This window comes from Phalacrocorax carbo, chromosome 3 (genome assembly GCF_963921805.1).
Source record: "Phalacrocorax carbo chromosome 3, bPhaCar2.1, whole genome shotgun sequence".
NCBI lineage: Eukaryota > Metazoa > Chordata > Aves > Suliformes > Phalacrocoracidae > Phalacrocorax > Phalacrocorax carbo.
Genome location: NC_087515.1, coordinates 93,318,611 through 93,333,581, shown reverse-complemented (window position 1 = coordinate 93,333,581; position 14,971 = coordinate 93,318,611). Strand labels below are relative to the sequence as shown.

Here is a 14,971-nt window from a genome sequence, read left to right as displayed (position 1 = left end):
ACTTGTGTCCATTCCCCCTTGTCCTCTCCATGGGACTCCTTGTAAAAAGGGAGTCTCCATCTTTCTAAAAATTTGTTTCAGATGATAAAATAACTTTTAGGATTATAAGCATTTTCCTGTACCTAATCCCTCCTGTGTATTTTTTACATTCTTTTCTGCTCCAAAAATTGCAAAAAAACCCTAGCTGGGTTCTGACAGTCAATGTATAGTTTAATCCCTTTCAAGTTTACTTTGATTTTTTGTGTTCTGTCAGGATGCTGCAATTTTCATACAAGCTGCAGAAGATTTTTCAGTTTCAAAAGGATCTTTCTAAATTAACTGCCTTTAGAGTCAAGCCTGGCATGCTGAATTTTAGAGGGCCAATCTTGAAGTACGTATGAGTGCTTTCCAGCACTGGTTTCACTGTGGCACTCGGAAATTCTAAACTGCTGCTCTGAAGCTGTCTTACACTACTAAGTTGCTATAGCATTTAAAAAAAAATAAAAAATTTAAAAATGTAAAAATGTGTAGAAAACTACTGGTTTGAGGTTTGCTAGAAGAGTATAATGGAAAATTAATGTAAAAGTAAAATTTTAAAGAGCAACTGTATTTGCTCAGTCATACCCATTTAGTTTCTGTAAAGCCTAAAAAGATTGTAGGAAGCAATCTGTTCCATTCTCTGTTTCACTGTGTTTTAGTCAAAAAAGTACTTGCTTCTAAAATTAAGCTTTACAGCATGTATATAAAATTTTAGATACACTGTGGTGTACTCATGATTTCATGATACATTGTATTTTGTGTGATTTTCAATTAAATATTTTGCTTCTGTAATTTCTCACATATTTAAGCTCAATAAGTAACATCATTTTCATATTTTTAAATTCTGTTAATCCATTCAAGGTTTATTCTACATACATATTTCACAAACTTCTAAATACATTAAATAAGAAAGTAGCACTGCTTGTCTATCCTGTCTTAATTTTCATGAAATTGTGAAATCCTAACATGCCTCTGGAGTCTTCCAGGTAACACTTGGAAGACACTGATGGTATTCTCTGAAAGTTGGGAGGAAGTTACAGGATTTGGTGACGTAATAGTAGTGGAGAGCTGGTGTTTTAGGCAGATAATAGAACCATTGAAATAGGTTTTGGTTTTTTTTATTTTGGTCTTATTTCATAGTCATATCTAAGGCAAATATTCATTTCAGGCAACTAGTTTGTGAAAATGGTGAATTTATATGAAATACGGGTGTTTTCCTAAAGATTTTCTCTACAACAAAATGTAAGACTTTTTCCAAAACAAGAGGAAGATAAGTAGATAAATAAAACACTTCTTCCTAAACCAAAGACACAGGTTTGTTTAGTTGAACTTTGCCTTGAACAGTCATACAATATTCAGCCTCTAACTGAAGAGGAAAAATAACTGTATAATTAGAAGAAAACATGTCATCTTTAGCATTATGCTTTTTTATTTATTAAACGTGTGCAGAGACATTCATTGGATGAAGGTGAGTCAGAAAGCAGATGTCACTTTTTTCTTACAAATCTTAAGCATGTGTTCCAACCAGTTTTGTCCATTTCCTCTCATAGGGCAGTGCCTAGAATCACTCCTCTTGCTCTCTAAGTGTTTCATTTTGTTTTGGTTTTCATGGCTTTTCAATTTTTTTTTGCAGCAGATAAATACAAGCTTTAAGTATGTATTGCGTTTTCACTTAGTCCAAAACTCCCTAGGTTTGCTTCTGTTCAGGCTTTTTTTCTGTGTGATTCTGAATCTAGAGCGGTGGATTCTGTCTCCGGCTTTGGAGACAAGTTCAGTCCTTCCAAATGAATTTGCCGAAACTGAAGAAGTTTGTGGCGTGTATAGAGCCGTGGGTTGTGGGCTTCCTGAGCTGAAAACAAGCTTTACTTTTCCTGGAAAAGGGAAGGGTATTTTCTTCTCTGAGGTAACTTGATGTTGGTAACAGGTAGGGCACCAAAGTAGACTGGGATGTGGGAGAACACAAGAATGGCCGTGCTGCCAGACCAGAGGTCAAATGTTCTGCTTCTGACAGTGGTCATAGTAGATGTTAAGGGAAGAGTTCGGAGGTGTATCCAGGAACAATCCCCCGGTATGCAGCAATTTGGGCTATCTAAGGTGCGGTGTGTGTGACTGTTTTTACATGTGTATCAGTGGATTTCACTACCATACAGCTGTTTGCTTTCCTTTCACCCCATGCAAGCTTTCAGCTTTCACAGTATGCTGTGGCAAACAGTTTAAATGCACATTGTGTGATAACCTACCACTTTGATTTGTTTTCAGACTAGCCCTCTGCCACTTGCTAGTTTCGTATGATATTTTCCATCCTGGTATTGGAAGAGATAATTTTAGTAAGCAAGCTGAATGTGAGGCAAGGTTGTTATGCTTTTAGAAAAACAAAAAAACCTTATGAGATGAAAAGCATGTTCAAAAGCTTCTTTTCAAAACTGAAAGAATTAGGATTCGGTACTAATAAGTGTGCATCTTGCATTACTGTCAGGACTGTGTTTGTTAGAGCCACTAAAGCAAAATGATGGCTGTTTATTTTCACTACTTCTGTGTGTTTTCTAAAGATATGTAAACTTCTGTCAATAAATCTTTTGAAACTAATATAGCTGTATTTTTCAGTAATCCGTTGTTTTCTGATGTGACTTTAATAGAGGACTTCTTAGTGGTGTTATTCAAAACTTAATTTTATTACCTTAGTGTCATTCTTTACCTATAAAAATGTTATATGTATGATGTTTACTTTCAAGACTTGCTTAAACTACTAGTATTGCTGTGTATTTTATGACATTTATATTTTCCTGTAGGATGAGAATATAATTTCTTATGTCAACAAACAATATCTATTATTTTAATGATGCAGTATTGCATACTACACTTGCTTGTGGTAAATGAGAGATGCACATCAGACATAGAAGTGATGTTATGAATGTGTTATCTCTTGCCTTTTTGCTAAAATTAGAAGCTTCATACATGTAAAGCTGACCCAGGGAACTGAGTAGAAATCTTGAAGGAGAGAGACAGTTCTGTCTCGGAAGGCCTGTTCAAACATCAGCTGCAATCAAAGTACCATAGGGTTTCTGCTCAGGAGGAGCTTCCTTAAAACTTTTAAGAACAATTGAAAATAAAAAAGAATGAGAGCTCTTTTCTGTCCTACTCCTTGCTTTTCTTATGGGCAGTAGCTGCTAAGTGGGGAAACTGATGGGTTGACAGCTTATATTCTTCCTGATTTTTTACGTTGTTTTTCTGATATGTTAGAATAACTTTGATAGGATACTTGACCCTCCAGCTATAAAATTTGGATGCTTATGTGCTGAGGCCTCTGTCTTTCTCATTGTCTTTGTTTCCACTAGTAATTAGCAACTTATTCATAACCATGTGTATGTTATTATCTGTCTTCCATCTTTTCACTCCCTGAAAGCTCAACAGAACATGGATAGAGAAATAGAAGTCCCAAGCAGGACTTTGAAGATGGGGTGGAAGATGAAGCACAACAAAGTATGTGGTACAGTCTGACAGTTTTTTATGACTGATTGGAATTGAAAGTCAATGTAAATTGTCTTAAGGCTCATTTTTCGAGGGAAGCATACATCTGAGGGAGCTAAAAACAGGGGCTTTTTTTCTTTATAGTTGAATTGACAAGCCTCCTTCCTCCCCTTTCTGTCACAGTTTAAAACCAGCCAGCAACTAAGCACCACTCAGCCGCTCACTCACTGCCTGTCCCCACGGGATTGTGGGAAGAGAAGTGGAAGGGTAAAAGTGAGAAAATTCATGGGTTGAGATAAGAACAGTTTAATAATTGAAATAAAGTAATAATGAATTGTAATGAAAAGGAAAATAACAGACAAATAAAACCCAAGAAAGACAAGTGATGCAGATGAAAACAATTGCTTATCATGAACCTACCAATACTCAGCCAGTCCCCAAGCAGCACCTCCCCCACCAACCTTCCCCCTAGTTCTGTTGCTGAGCATGATGCCGTATAGTGTGGAGTATCCCTTTGGTCTGTTGGGATCAGCAGTCCTGGCTCTGTCTCCCAACTTCTTGTGCACCCCCAGCCTACTCACTGGTGGGGTAGTATGAGGAGCAGAAAAGGCCTTGACTCTGTGTAAGCGCTGCTCAGCAGTAACAAAAACGTGTCTGTATTATCAGCTCTATTTCTAGCACAAATCCAAAACATAGGCCCATAACAGCTACTATGAGCAAAATTAACTGTACCCCAGCCAAAACCAGCACACTTTCCCACAGTTCTATTTTCCTATGAGTTTACAGGAATGGAGGCAATACCTTGTTTTCAACAAAGAGAAAAAACACCATAAAAACCTTTCCCTAATACTGAAGTGTTCCTCAACGTGGTATTTTGTTAAGCAAAGATAGCTAATGGAATGGAATATCTCATACTAGATATTTTGTTAAGTTATTTTTGTTGGTTTCTTTCTCCTTTTTCCCTTATAGTGACTTTGCATGCAACTGTCTGATCTAGAACTCTACTCTTTTTTTATTTTTTTTTTTTATTAGAAATATGCTTTAAGTAGCCCATTTGATTTGGAAGGACCCATACTATAATAGATATTTTCACAGCCTTTATTTCAGATTCTTTTCTGAAAAAAAAGAAAATCCAACATACTTCATGCTTCAGCTTGCGAAGAAATGATTTTTTTTTATTCTAGAAGAGCTTTCAAAAATAACATATACAATAGAAGTCACAGTTGACATTTATGCTTTGTAGATTGGTGTGAAATAGGTTTATAAATTCCTGTTATTCCAAGAAGGTTCATACATTAATTTTTTAGTTTTTCTCTCTAAAAGATATTTCTTAGTGGCTCATATTTTAGCTTTTTTTAAGAGGATAACAGAGGTTAGAATTTACTTTTTAAAGCTTTCTCTGTCTTTATTATGTTACTTGTAAGGCAGTTGCTAGAATTCTTACAATAAAATGGAAGCTTGAATGCTTTACTGTTCGTGTATTTAATTTCTTACAATATGTTATGGAAATTGTAATACTAGATAAGAAAAATATTGCTTGGGAACTTCTTGTAATTCAGTGTGTCATATTAAGGGCCAGTAACAGGTGACCCTGCTAAATGATACATGGAAGAGGCACAATGTATAGATGTCTCAGGGATAAGCATCTTCTCCTTGTTCTCTTTGCTCTCAGAAGTATTTTCCAGGGTATGCCAAATGATCATGTCTGGACATTTTCGAAAGATTCTTTATCATTTTTGAAAGGTTCTTACTGTTGCTTCTGAAACTTCTCTAGCGTGAGGCTGGCTGGGACATCTAAAGTGTTGTGGACAAAATGTTGCTCAGGACTGTGGTCACTGCACACACCATAGCTGCGGATCTGTTTGTTCTGATAGTTTAGATGATGGTCCCTCTTCTGGAATTTAACTTTCACATATGTTGGTAGCTCCTTGACCCTTTCTGTAGGCATGTTTGGTCTTGATCTGTTAAATCTTAAGGAGCTACTTGAGAATAAAGTCATAGTCAGCCTGAATGAAGACAAATTAACTATAATTTCATATCCCATTGAATAAAAGATGAAAGTACTTTGAAAGCTTGAGGGGGGCGGTATAAATTTAAATAGGAAATGTAGGTGGTATGAATTTTGCTTTAGATACTGAAAGAGCGTATAAATCAGTTTGAACTTTCTGGGCAGGTGAATATTGACATGGTTAATGAGGATTATGATTACTGGGAGGGATGTTAGGGAAATATACATTTCAAAATCACAAAACAAAAAGCAATTATAGGGAAACGCTAATCAGCTAAAACCTGAATCCTGAGTCATGACAATTTGTAAGGCAAGTACCTTTTAGCTAAATAGAATAGTATTAAATGCAGAACAAAAAGATTTCTAGTAGTCTTTCATGCATGCCTTCCTTTAAACATTTTAGAGATGCTTATCGACCTGTTATTTAAACATTAAACAGCAATTAGAGATCACCTCTTTTATCCTACTGTGTGCTTTCTTACATGATGTATATTGTTGGGTTTGTACATTTTAATGATCCATATAGAGGTTATTTACATGCTTGTGGAACATCCAGTTAAAAGGCTTTCTGTGTTGTTTTGAAGTAAAATGCCTATTATCTAAATGGATATGCCGCACTCTGAAAAATGTTTGTCTTGTGTTTAGGACTTGCACACAGCAATGAGTAGCCTGGATAGGGATTTCTCAAAAGAAAAATGAAAGGTCAAGAACAGAATTCCTTGTGAGAATTGATCTTCTTTCTTCATAAAATGAGAATGATGGCTCATTCATGAGAGAATGAGGATGATGAGAATGCTACTTCTGGAAACAGTTCAGTCATTCTTGAAATATATTTTCATTAACCTCTGACTCAGACTGGGCGGGTAGAGTAAAACTGTTGATTTCACTGAAAACTTAGGTTTGTCAGCATTACCTTAGCAAACACAAAATTTACTAAGTGCTAATCACTTGTTTATAGCGTTTCCAGCCAGTCACTTCTTCCGTATTTTTCATTATGATGAATTAGAAACCTTTTTTCTAAAAAATTACATTGTCAATATCTCTCCATCTAAAGTCTTGTTTTTATAGTGGTATACTTGTTAGGACAACTGTAGTGTTAAAATACTGGAAACCATTTCAGAGAAGCATCCCTCCTATATGCAGGCATAATGATCACAGTTTTGGTTTTTTTTTTTCATTTCTGTGGACAGCAACGGCTGTATTTAGTCACTGCCTTGTTTTTTAGTCCCAGATCTGCCTTCCTCTTAGTTCTAGATAGAGCAACCCCTCCTACTTCCAGCAAGTCAAGGCAGCAAATAAAATAAATTTAAAAAACCCACTAATTGGGGTATTTGACCGTAAAATAGCATACCCAGGATCGTGTATCTCTAGATTAGACATTTTCTAACAGGCATGTGCCACTTCAAACACTTTGAAGTACTTCAGGTAACTCCCATGTTCTGTATTAGATGGGACATCAGCTTACGCTCACTCACTAGCCCATGAATCTTCATTTTCTTGCCAAGAATTCAGTTTGCACATGTACCTGCCTGTACCAGCAGCCTTCTGCAAGAAAGCAAGGGGTACTGGGACTATTTCCTGAGAAGATGCGTTGGTTGGTGATAGACTATTTCAAGGTAGATATATGTTCTTTGTCTGCTTCTACTTGCTCTAAATAATTTCTAGAAACTTCAGCTCCATTTGCTTCCCTGAGGAGGTAGTGGGCCATGGGGATTTTTGCTGGAAATGGCAGATGTGGTTCTGTTCTGTTTTCCGTCCTCAATTAACTATGTAAGTGATCACAGCCCAGCAGCTGGTGGTGCTGCAGTTCCACTGCATCCATTGAAAGGCAATATTAGAAAGGCTTTAGAAGTTCCTGTTCCAGCCTGGGCAGGCTGGGGAGCTGGGCCAAGGGGAACCTCATGAAATTCAACAAGAGCAAGTACAGAGTCCTGCACCTGGGGAGGATCAACCCCATGCACCAGTACAGGCTGGGGGCTGAGCTACTGGAAAGCAGCTCTGTTGAGAAGGACCTGGAAGTGCTGGTGGACAGCAAGGTGACCCTGAGCCAGCAATGTGCCCTTGTGGCCAAGAAGGCCAACAATATCCTGGGTGCATTAAAAGGAGTGAGGCCAGCAGGTCAAGGGAGCTTATCCTCCCCCTCTGCTCTGCCCTAGTGAGACCACATCTGGAGTACTGTGTCCAGTTTTGGGTCCCCCAGTTTAAGGACATGGAACTGCTTGACCATGTCCAGCGGAGAGCTACCAAGATGATCAGGGGACTGGGGCATCTCCCATATGAGGAAAGGCTGAGAGGCTTGGGTTTGTTCAGCCTGGAGGAGAGAAGACTGAGGGGGGATCTTGTCAAAGCTTATAAATATCTGAAGGGTGGGTGTCAGGATGGTGGGACTAGGCTCTTTTCAGTGGTGCCCAATGACAGGACAAGGGGCAATAGGCACAAGTTGGAACACAGGAAGTTCCAATTAAATATGAGAAAAAACTTATTTCAGTCTTCGCTTTATGATTCTCTGAAAAATAGGCATGCAAAGAAGAGAAATACCAACTTTTAACATTTGATATATCGATGAAGTTTGAAATATAATTTCTTGGGATGTAGAAAAGACACCTTGCTAGCATAAAAGTTATTTCTCAGCTGAACAGTAAAATTTTGCCAAGAAATGGAAGTGGCAAAAGTTGCAAGAACAAATTTACAAGAAGGAAAACTGTTAGAATATGATGGAGTGAGGAGATTTGGGCAGAACACATTCCTGCTAAAATAGCCATCTTTTCTAGAAGTGTCGATTTTATCACTTTATAAACAGAAGAAATGTCTAAACATTCATCTTCCCAGTTTGATTCAAATTTGTATCAGTGTGTCAGTATTTTATATAGCATTATGGTGTGTATAATTATTTGTTGCAATAAACATTGAAACTTGGTATCTTCATAGGACTAAAAAAGCCTAGATGTTAACTACATAATAGGGATAGAAAAGGAGGAAATCAAACTAAATGGTGCTTCTAGATTACTTCTAATTGCTTTAATTTTGTCAGAAACTACAGCATTTCACCATTCCATTCTAAACCAAAAAGAAGTTTTCCAGAGTTAGAGCTGCTGCTGGCTTATTCCAGAAAACATACAGGTGTGGCTGATGCTTTGTCCATAGCCAACATAAGGATCTGGTTGCGTGGAAGCAAATATTAGTTTCCATGAACGTAATCTCTTTTCATCTAATTTGTGTTGTGCACTGGTAAACTGTTGTCTCCATTCTGTACGTCCTTTGAGACATAAACGGAATAATAGTTATTTGCTGATACTCAGGAGGTAGCATCAGTCTTCTGTATGTGAAAATTCCAGCCTCAACATACTGCATCACTAGAAATACGAGTTGTGGCTGGTAAATGGCTTAAGAATTGTAGAGGATTTCTTCAAAGCTAATAATTATTCTTCTGTTCTTGTTTTATAATGCTGTTACTAAAAGCATTTGAATAAATAATATAAATGTGTATGAACCACTAAGACATGAAAACAAAAATTATTCTAAGTGTAAAAATTGCATGTAGAATATCACTTGGGATTTTTTCTGAATCTGGTTGAATAACCTTCAGAGATTACATCCATCAGTCTGTGAAGGTTTCTTCAATTAATTCTGTGCTTTCAGATCCCTACTTTTTGTCCAAAATTTTGCTGAAACCCTGACTCCAAATCTGTCCAGTAAGAGAGCAGTGGCTTGGAATTTGATCTGGGGCCATCTGATCTGTTGCTTTGCAAAGAGGAAGTGTGATAAAGGCCCAGGGACCTAATTGCATAAATTAGTGCTACAAAAGACATCTAACAAAAGAAATTGAGACATGTTTTCTTCAGATTTTTAAATGGGTTGGAAAGGTTAATAAGTCTTGAGCCAGAAAATGTTCTAGACTGATATTTTTTTCTAGTTTTATAAGACAATATTTCAAGGTGCATTTGTCCCGTGAAAAGCAATTACCTCAAAAAAATACATCCTTCTTGCCATCAGACTTACCCTTTCTGTTCAAAGTCAGTTCTGTGTGGCTAAAATAATTTTCCTTTAGTGCAGTATTATTTGCAGAGGAAAGAAAATTAGTTAGCTTGTGGTTACTATTTTCCATAATCAATTAGATAGTTTACTAAGTTGCAATTAGTTGCACTTTTCAAGACCTACTGAAAGTAACAAAATTGCTTAACTGCTTGGAAGAGCCTGAGATTACAAGGATAAGTGAAATGACATAATTTGCCTTTCTAAAACATTTTCTATTGATTCCTCCTGTGAAAGGAAGATCTGAGTGGATTTACAAGGCCAACACTTAAGAATCAAACAAAGGTTTTTTCTTGTAATGGTGTACTTCTAATATCCAAATTACAGGAACTAATAGCATAGAACTTCAATTTATGTTTCTACATAGTCATTTTTCTGGGCCCAATCATACTCTATCACTGTAAAGAGTTCCAGGACATGGTACATCTAAGAATCTAGTTTAGAATGGGATTAATTACATCCTGAAAGACTCAGTTGCCAAAACTCAGACTTCTAATACCACGCTGGATGCCTTAAGGTACTCCTGGCTTACAGCTGCTGACTAATGTGTAAAGCGCTCTAGTCATGCATTGGATACCCTTGGACATCCAAACCAGCAATATATATCTACATTCAAGCAACTGGGCCCCACCCCCTGTTTCCCTTTGTTGACTAAAACAGGAACCAAGAATAACTAGCTCAGCTTGTTGATGCCTGTGATTGGTCAGATGACTTCTACACTGGCAGTATTAAGAGCAGACTTTATAGGTCTTTAGAATCATCTATTCCTTAGAAATTCCGGAATTCATTAATACCAGTTATTTTCTCAACTTCAAAAGCTGTAATTTAGTCAAACAGGCAAAATAAATCCATTTATCTCACTAGTATTAGTTAATAGTTAAAATAACCAGTGTCTAGGCATAGTTGTCCTAGAGTCAGATGCTTGGTATCTGAATCCCAGAATCACAGGTTGGAAGGGACCTCAGGGATCATCTAGTCCAACCTTTCTAGGAAGGGCACAGTCTAGACAAGATGGCCCAGCACCCTGTCCAGATGACTCTTGAAGGTGTCCAATGTGGCCAAGTCAACCACTTCCCTGGGGAGATTATTCCAATGGTTGACTGTCCTCTGTGAAAAATTTCCCTCTGGTGTCCAGTCGGAATCTCCCCAGGAGCAACTTGTGTCCATTCCCCCTTGTCCTCTCCATGGGACTCCTTGTAAAAAGGGAGTCTCCATCTTCTTTGTAGCTGCCCCTTAAGTACTGGTACATGGTGATGAGATCCCCTCTGAGCCTCCTTTTCTCAAGGCTGAAATTAATGCGTTATGGCCTAGACAAGTGGTCTGTGCAGTGGGTAGGGAACTGGCTGACAGGCCACAGGTCCCATCCAACCTGTGATTCTGTGAATTTCTCCAGGAGGAGACTGGGGGGGACCGTATCAAAGGCCTTGGGGAAGTCCAGGTAGACAATGTCCACTGCCCGCCCCGTGTCAACCAGGCAAGTCAGTTTGTCATAGAAGGCCACCAGATCCGTCAACCACAATCTGCCTTTAGTGAAGCCATGTTGGCTTTTCCCAATCGCGTGCTTCATTTGATTTGTGATGACCTCCAGGAGGATTCATTCCCGAGTGAACTAAAGTTTGCTCTTCTAAAATCCAGAAGAAACAGTCTGTCTTGTTAGCTCTTTTTTAGAAGGAGGTTTTCCCTAAATATACAATTCTATTTAATTGGACTTCAAAAGTATGCAAATACTTAATATTGTCCTTTTATATTTTTTGGCGTCTGTTGTGATAAGAACATCAATATCGAATTCTTGGCAGCAGCTATTGAACTGCAGATTTTTCTTACCAGGTTCCAGAGAGGCAGAACTGGACCATGCAAGGCTAGGGATAATATTTTTCAGCAATTAACTTAATTTTCAAGATGTCTAGAAAACTCAGCAAAATTACTTTGCTACATTGAGGCTGTGCAAAAGGATGACTATGATGTCTTAGTGTTGTCCCTGAGGTGGGAGGTTACCTGAAAGACATTACCCTAGGGAACTTCAAACACAGATTTTAGGTTTAAGAACTGCTAGCTTGGAAAGACAAAGTGAGCAATCCCTGAGTCACCATCTACTGCAAAGGTAGATAGTAACGGCCTTACCTGAGGAAGGTAAAGTGCTGTCTTTTTGTTAGATTCTAGTGGAATAAAAAATTACTTACATTGTTTGTAAAAACAACTCTCATATGATAAATTTCACACTTTGGGAAGTCAAGCAGTATGTGGTTTAAGGTGGGTAAAATAATTTGATAGTGATTCATAGACCCATGTCGAAGCCTAGGCCCATCTGGCTTTGTACCACAGGTCTAAACAGTTGTTTAGGCTCGCTAGAGCTATTGGTCCATTTTCTAAAATATATATTAATTTTCTAGCAGCTACGATTTTACATTTCAGTTCTGATCATCTAGCTACTGTAACTGCAGCCTTTTCAGAACAACATCATCTCATACTATTGGTAGATTTTGCTGTTAAGGAGGACACAGAATTTCATTCTAGAGACACAGACAACTCCCCAAGGATAAGTTTCTATCTTACCAGTTATTCCCTACGTACGGCAGAGATTCTGAAAGCTTCAGTTTGAAATTGCAGATTCCAAACACAGGACAGATAAATTTGTATTAGATAAAGCAGTAAGGCTTTTAATTAATTCCTAGTTTAGTTAGTGAGCTTATTTGGCAAACTGACTCTTCCACTTTGTAACTGACTCAGATATGTAATACTGGCTTGTTTATTTCCGACTGAGATTGAGAATTTGGACTTCTTATTCGCTTTCTAGGGGTGTCACCTGAATAGCTGATTGTCTATATTTAAGAGTAAAAAATTTCTTTTTTTACTTCTTATTTTATTTCTCAGAAAACCATCAGTTTTAATGATATGCCAAAACCAAACAAAGCTGTTGTTGTTGTTTTTCTGTAGATCATTATTGTATGCCACAGCCTATGGATAATTAGGAAGAGAAAACCCTCTTTGACTTATTAGCAGGAGGTTATGCTGACTTTTCATTTGGTAGTATGATGGAGAGTTAGCCGTTTGGGTGTTACCACAAAAAGAAAAACATTTCTTAGAAGTAGCCATACTGAGCGTATTGCTGTTCTGATTATGTAAATACTACTGCTGATTTTAACAGTATTCCTTAAACGATCATCGAGATGGTGGGCTGCAGAAGCATTTTCACACTGTGCTTATATATCAGTTTTTCTTTATTCCTAGATCCAGGCCATGTATGACATTACCCAGTATGAGAATATTTTTCCTCTGTGCATGATTCTGGAACAACTTCTTCAAAATGAGACGGAAGAAAGTAACGTTTCAAGCGCAGATTATGATGGAGAAGAAAAAATCAAATTTTTGACGAACCTTGATCAAATTATTCTTCACCTCTCAGATGAATTCCCTTTGTTTTCTTTATATTTATGGAGAGTGAGTGTTCTTTTGAACTCAGCTCAAATACAAATTGATTAAAACAAACAGCCTCCTTCTAACAGTGCATTTGTTGTAGAATTGCATTGGAAAATTTTTGAGCCAGACAGGAAAACTGTTGTTATTGGAAAACATTTACTTCAAACTACTATGCTATACAGCAGTTTCAGAGATAATGCAATTTATTTCCACTTTAAAGATAGAAAAAAAGTAATAATCCAGGTGCCGTTTTGAATAAATGCTGTTTCTCATAATGGAAAACAATATGTTCATGTTTGCATACACAGTGAAAATGGCAACAAAGAAAGTTCTTTCACATGATGTTTAAAATAAGCACTATGGATTTTAAAGTCAAGACATAACGTGTGTGTAGAGCTTCCAAGTTAGGAAACTAATGACTGTCTGTTAAGAGTTGTATAGCTTCTGTGTGCTTTAGAGACAATGGCTGGTTGGCAGAAATAAAAATGTTTATTTTTAAACTTGGTAACTTATTGCTACAAATTCTTATAGGACAGACTTAGTTTCTGATTTAATCAAAAGAGTCATTATCTGAGCAAAATAAAATCTGGTGCTCAGTTTTACAGCTTTCTTACATTCATTGTATACTGCTTGGCTTTACTTGTGTACACACAAGTGTAGGCACAGGCGGCCTAATTTACTTCAAGCTGACTAATGATTTCAAAGATTTAACCTGTATAAATTTAACTCTTTTAATGATTACTTTAATTATTTCTGTTCAAAATTAATGAATATTGATAAAATCTCCTTATGTATTACCTGATTTTTAGATTTGTATTTCTCTGCGATGGAATTACACTAATAATTAAAGTAGCATATTTTAACAGAAGCCATTTTAAACATAAAAGGCCTTTAAAATACATGTTCAACAATACCTTAACTTGACCCAGAGTCTGATAAATTTAGAGGGTAACTGTTACGATGAATGGCATTTTTTTCTAATAGGTAAACAGCATTTTAGTTTTGTTATGTCCCCTAGTAGTGCATATTCACCATACATATGAAACACTTTTAGCATTAGTCCTTACCCTTCCCCTTGCACTTGTTTAATCAGATTCATTTTTATGTCAGAAAATTTCTCAGAAAAAAACATTTTTTTAATACTGTAAATAATTTATCTTGTTAATTTGAGCATATTTATTTCAGATAGTAAGCCTTTGTGTCTATATATGTAAAACACAATAATACTTACAAAACAAGTTGCTTTGATGTTAAATTTGCTCCCAAAAGAGATTCTTATACTTGATCAGGCAGTCGCCACTGTTCCATTCCTTAAATGTTATTTTGGTATGTCATATGGTAGCATTTGTTTAATGCTTTCTTTTAGCAAACTTACTTTCAACAGAAATGTTTGATTTGCAAAACGTGTTTCTGAATATTCATATTAGAAAATCACATACGTTTAGCCACATTAAAGAAAATGATGTTAAATAAACATGTAAGTTTGGTAGCCACTCAGGAACTACTGTGCTCTTTGTGTTACTGCTTTACATTTTTGTTTGTTTCATTAAGGTACAGGATCAGTTCTTCCATCTTCCTCCACAGCGCTAAAAGCAGGATTACAAAAAGAGCAAGGAAAGGAATAAACAAAAGGAACTGGTATCTAATTGATATAATAATTTTCTTTTTTTAAAAAAAAAAAAAGCTTCATCAAAAGCTCTTTGTAAAGGAAAAAAAAAAAAAAACCCAAAAAACCAAACAGAAGCTTTTGTAAAGGAAAAACACAAAACACAGGAGGATACCGGAATCTGTCTAATAGCCAAATGTGTATTGTTTCAAGACTCCTGTTCTGAAGAACGATTTCAATGCTAGATTGCACACCACTGCATATTTGCTGATCCATTGGCAAAAAATATTTTTGTTAGTAGTAAAGCAATTCGGGCACAAAGGGACACATATTTTCTTCTTTGCACATTGTAGCATTTTCTCACCAGCAACCTTTCTAGGCCACTGGAGGAGCCGTGGTTTTTTGGGGAAACACATGCATCC

At 36.8% G+C, this 14,971-nt stretch overlaps 1 protein-coding gene across 1 annotated transcript in view; it reads left to right on the top strand.

The window, feature by feature from the left end:
- The window catches only part of MEI4 (meiotic double-stranded break formation protein 4), an 82,663-nt gene extending 69,337 nt beyond the window's left edge, over positions 1 to 13,326 (top strand). The window contains exon 5 of the mRNA XM_064448634.1: positions 12,755 to 13,326. Coding sequence (XP_064304704.1) covers positions 12,755 to 13,006 — 252 coding nt within the window. The 3' untranslated portion in view covers positions 13,007 to 13,326. The remainder of the gene's footprint in view (positions 1 to 12,754) is intronic.
- Positions 13,327 to 14,971: the final 1,645 nt, after the last annotated feature.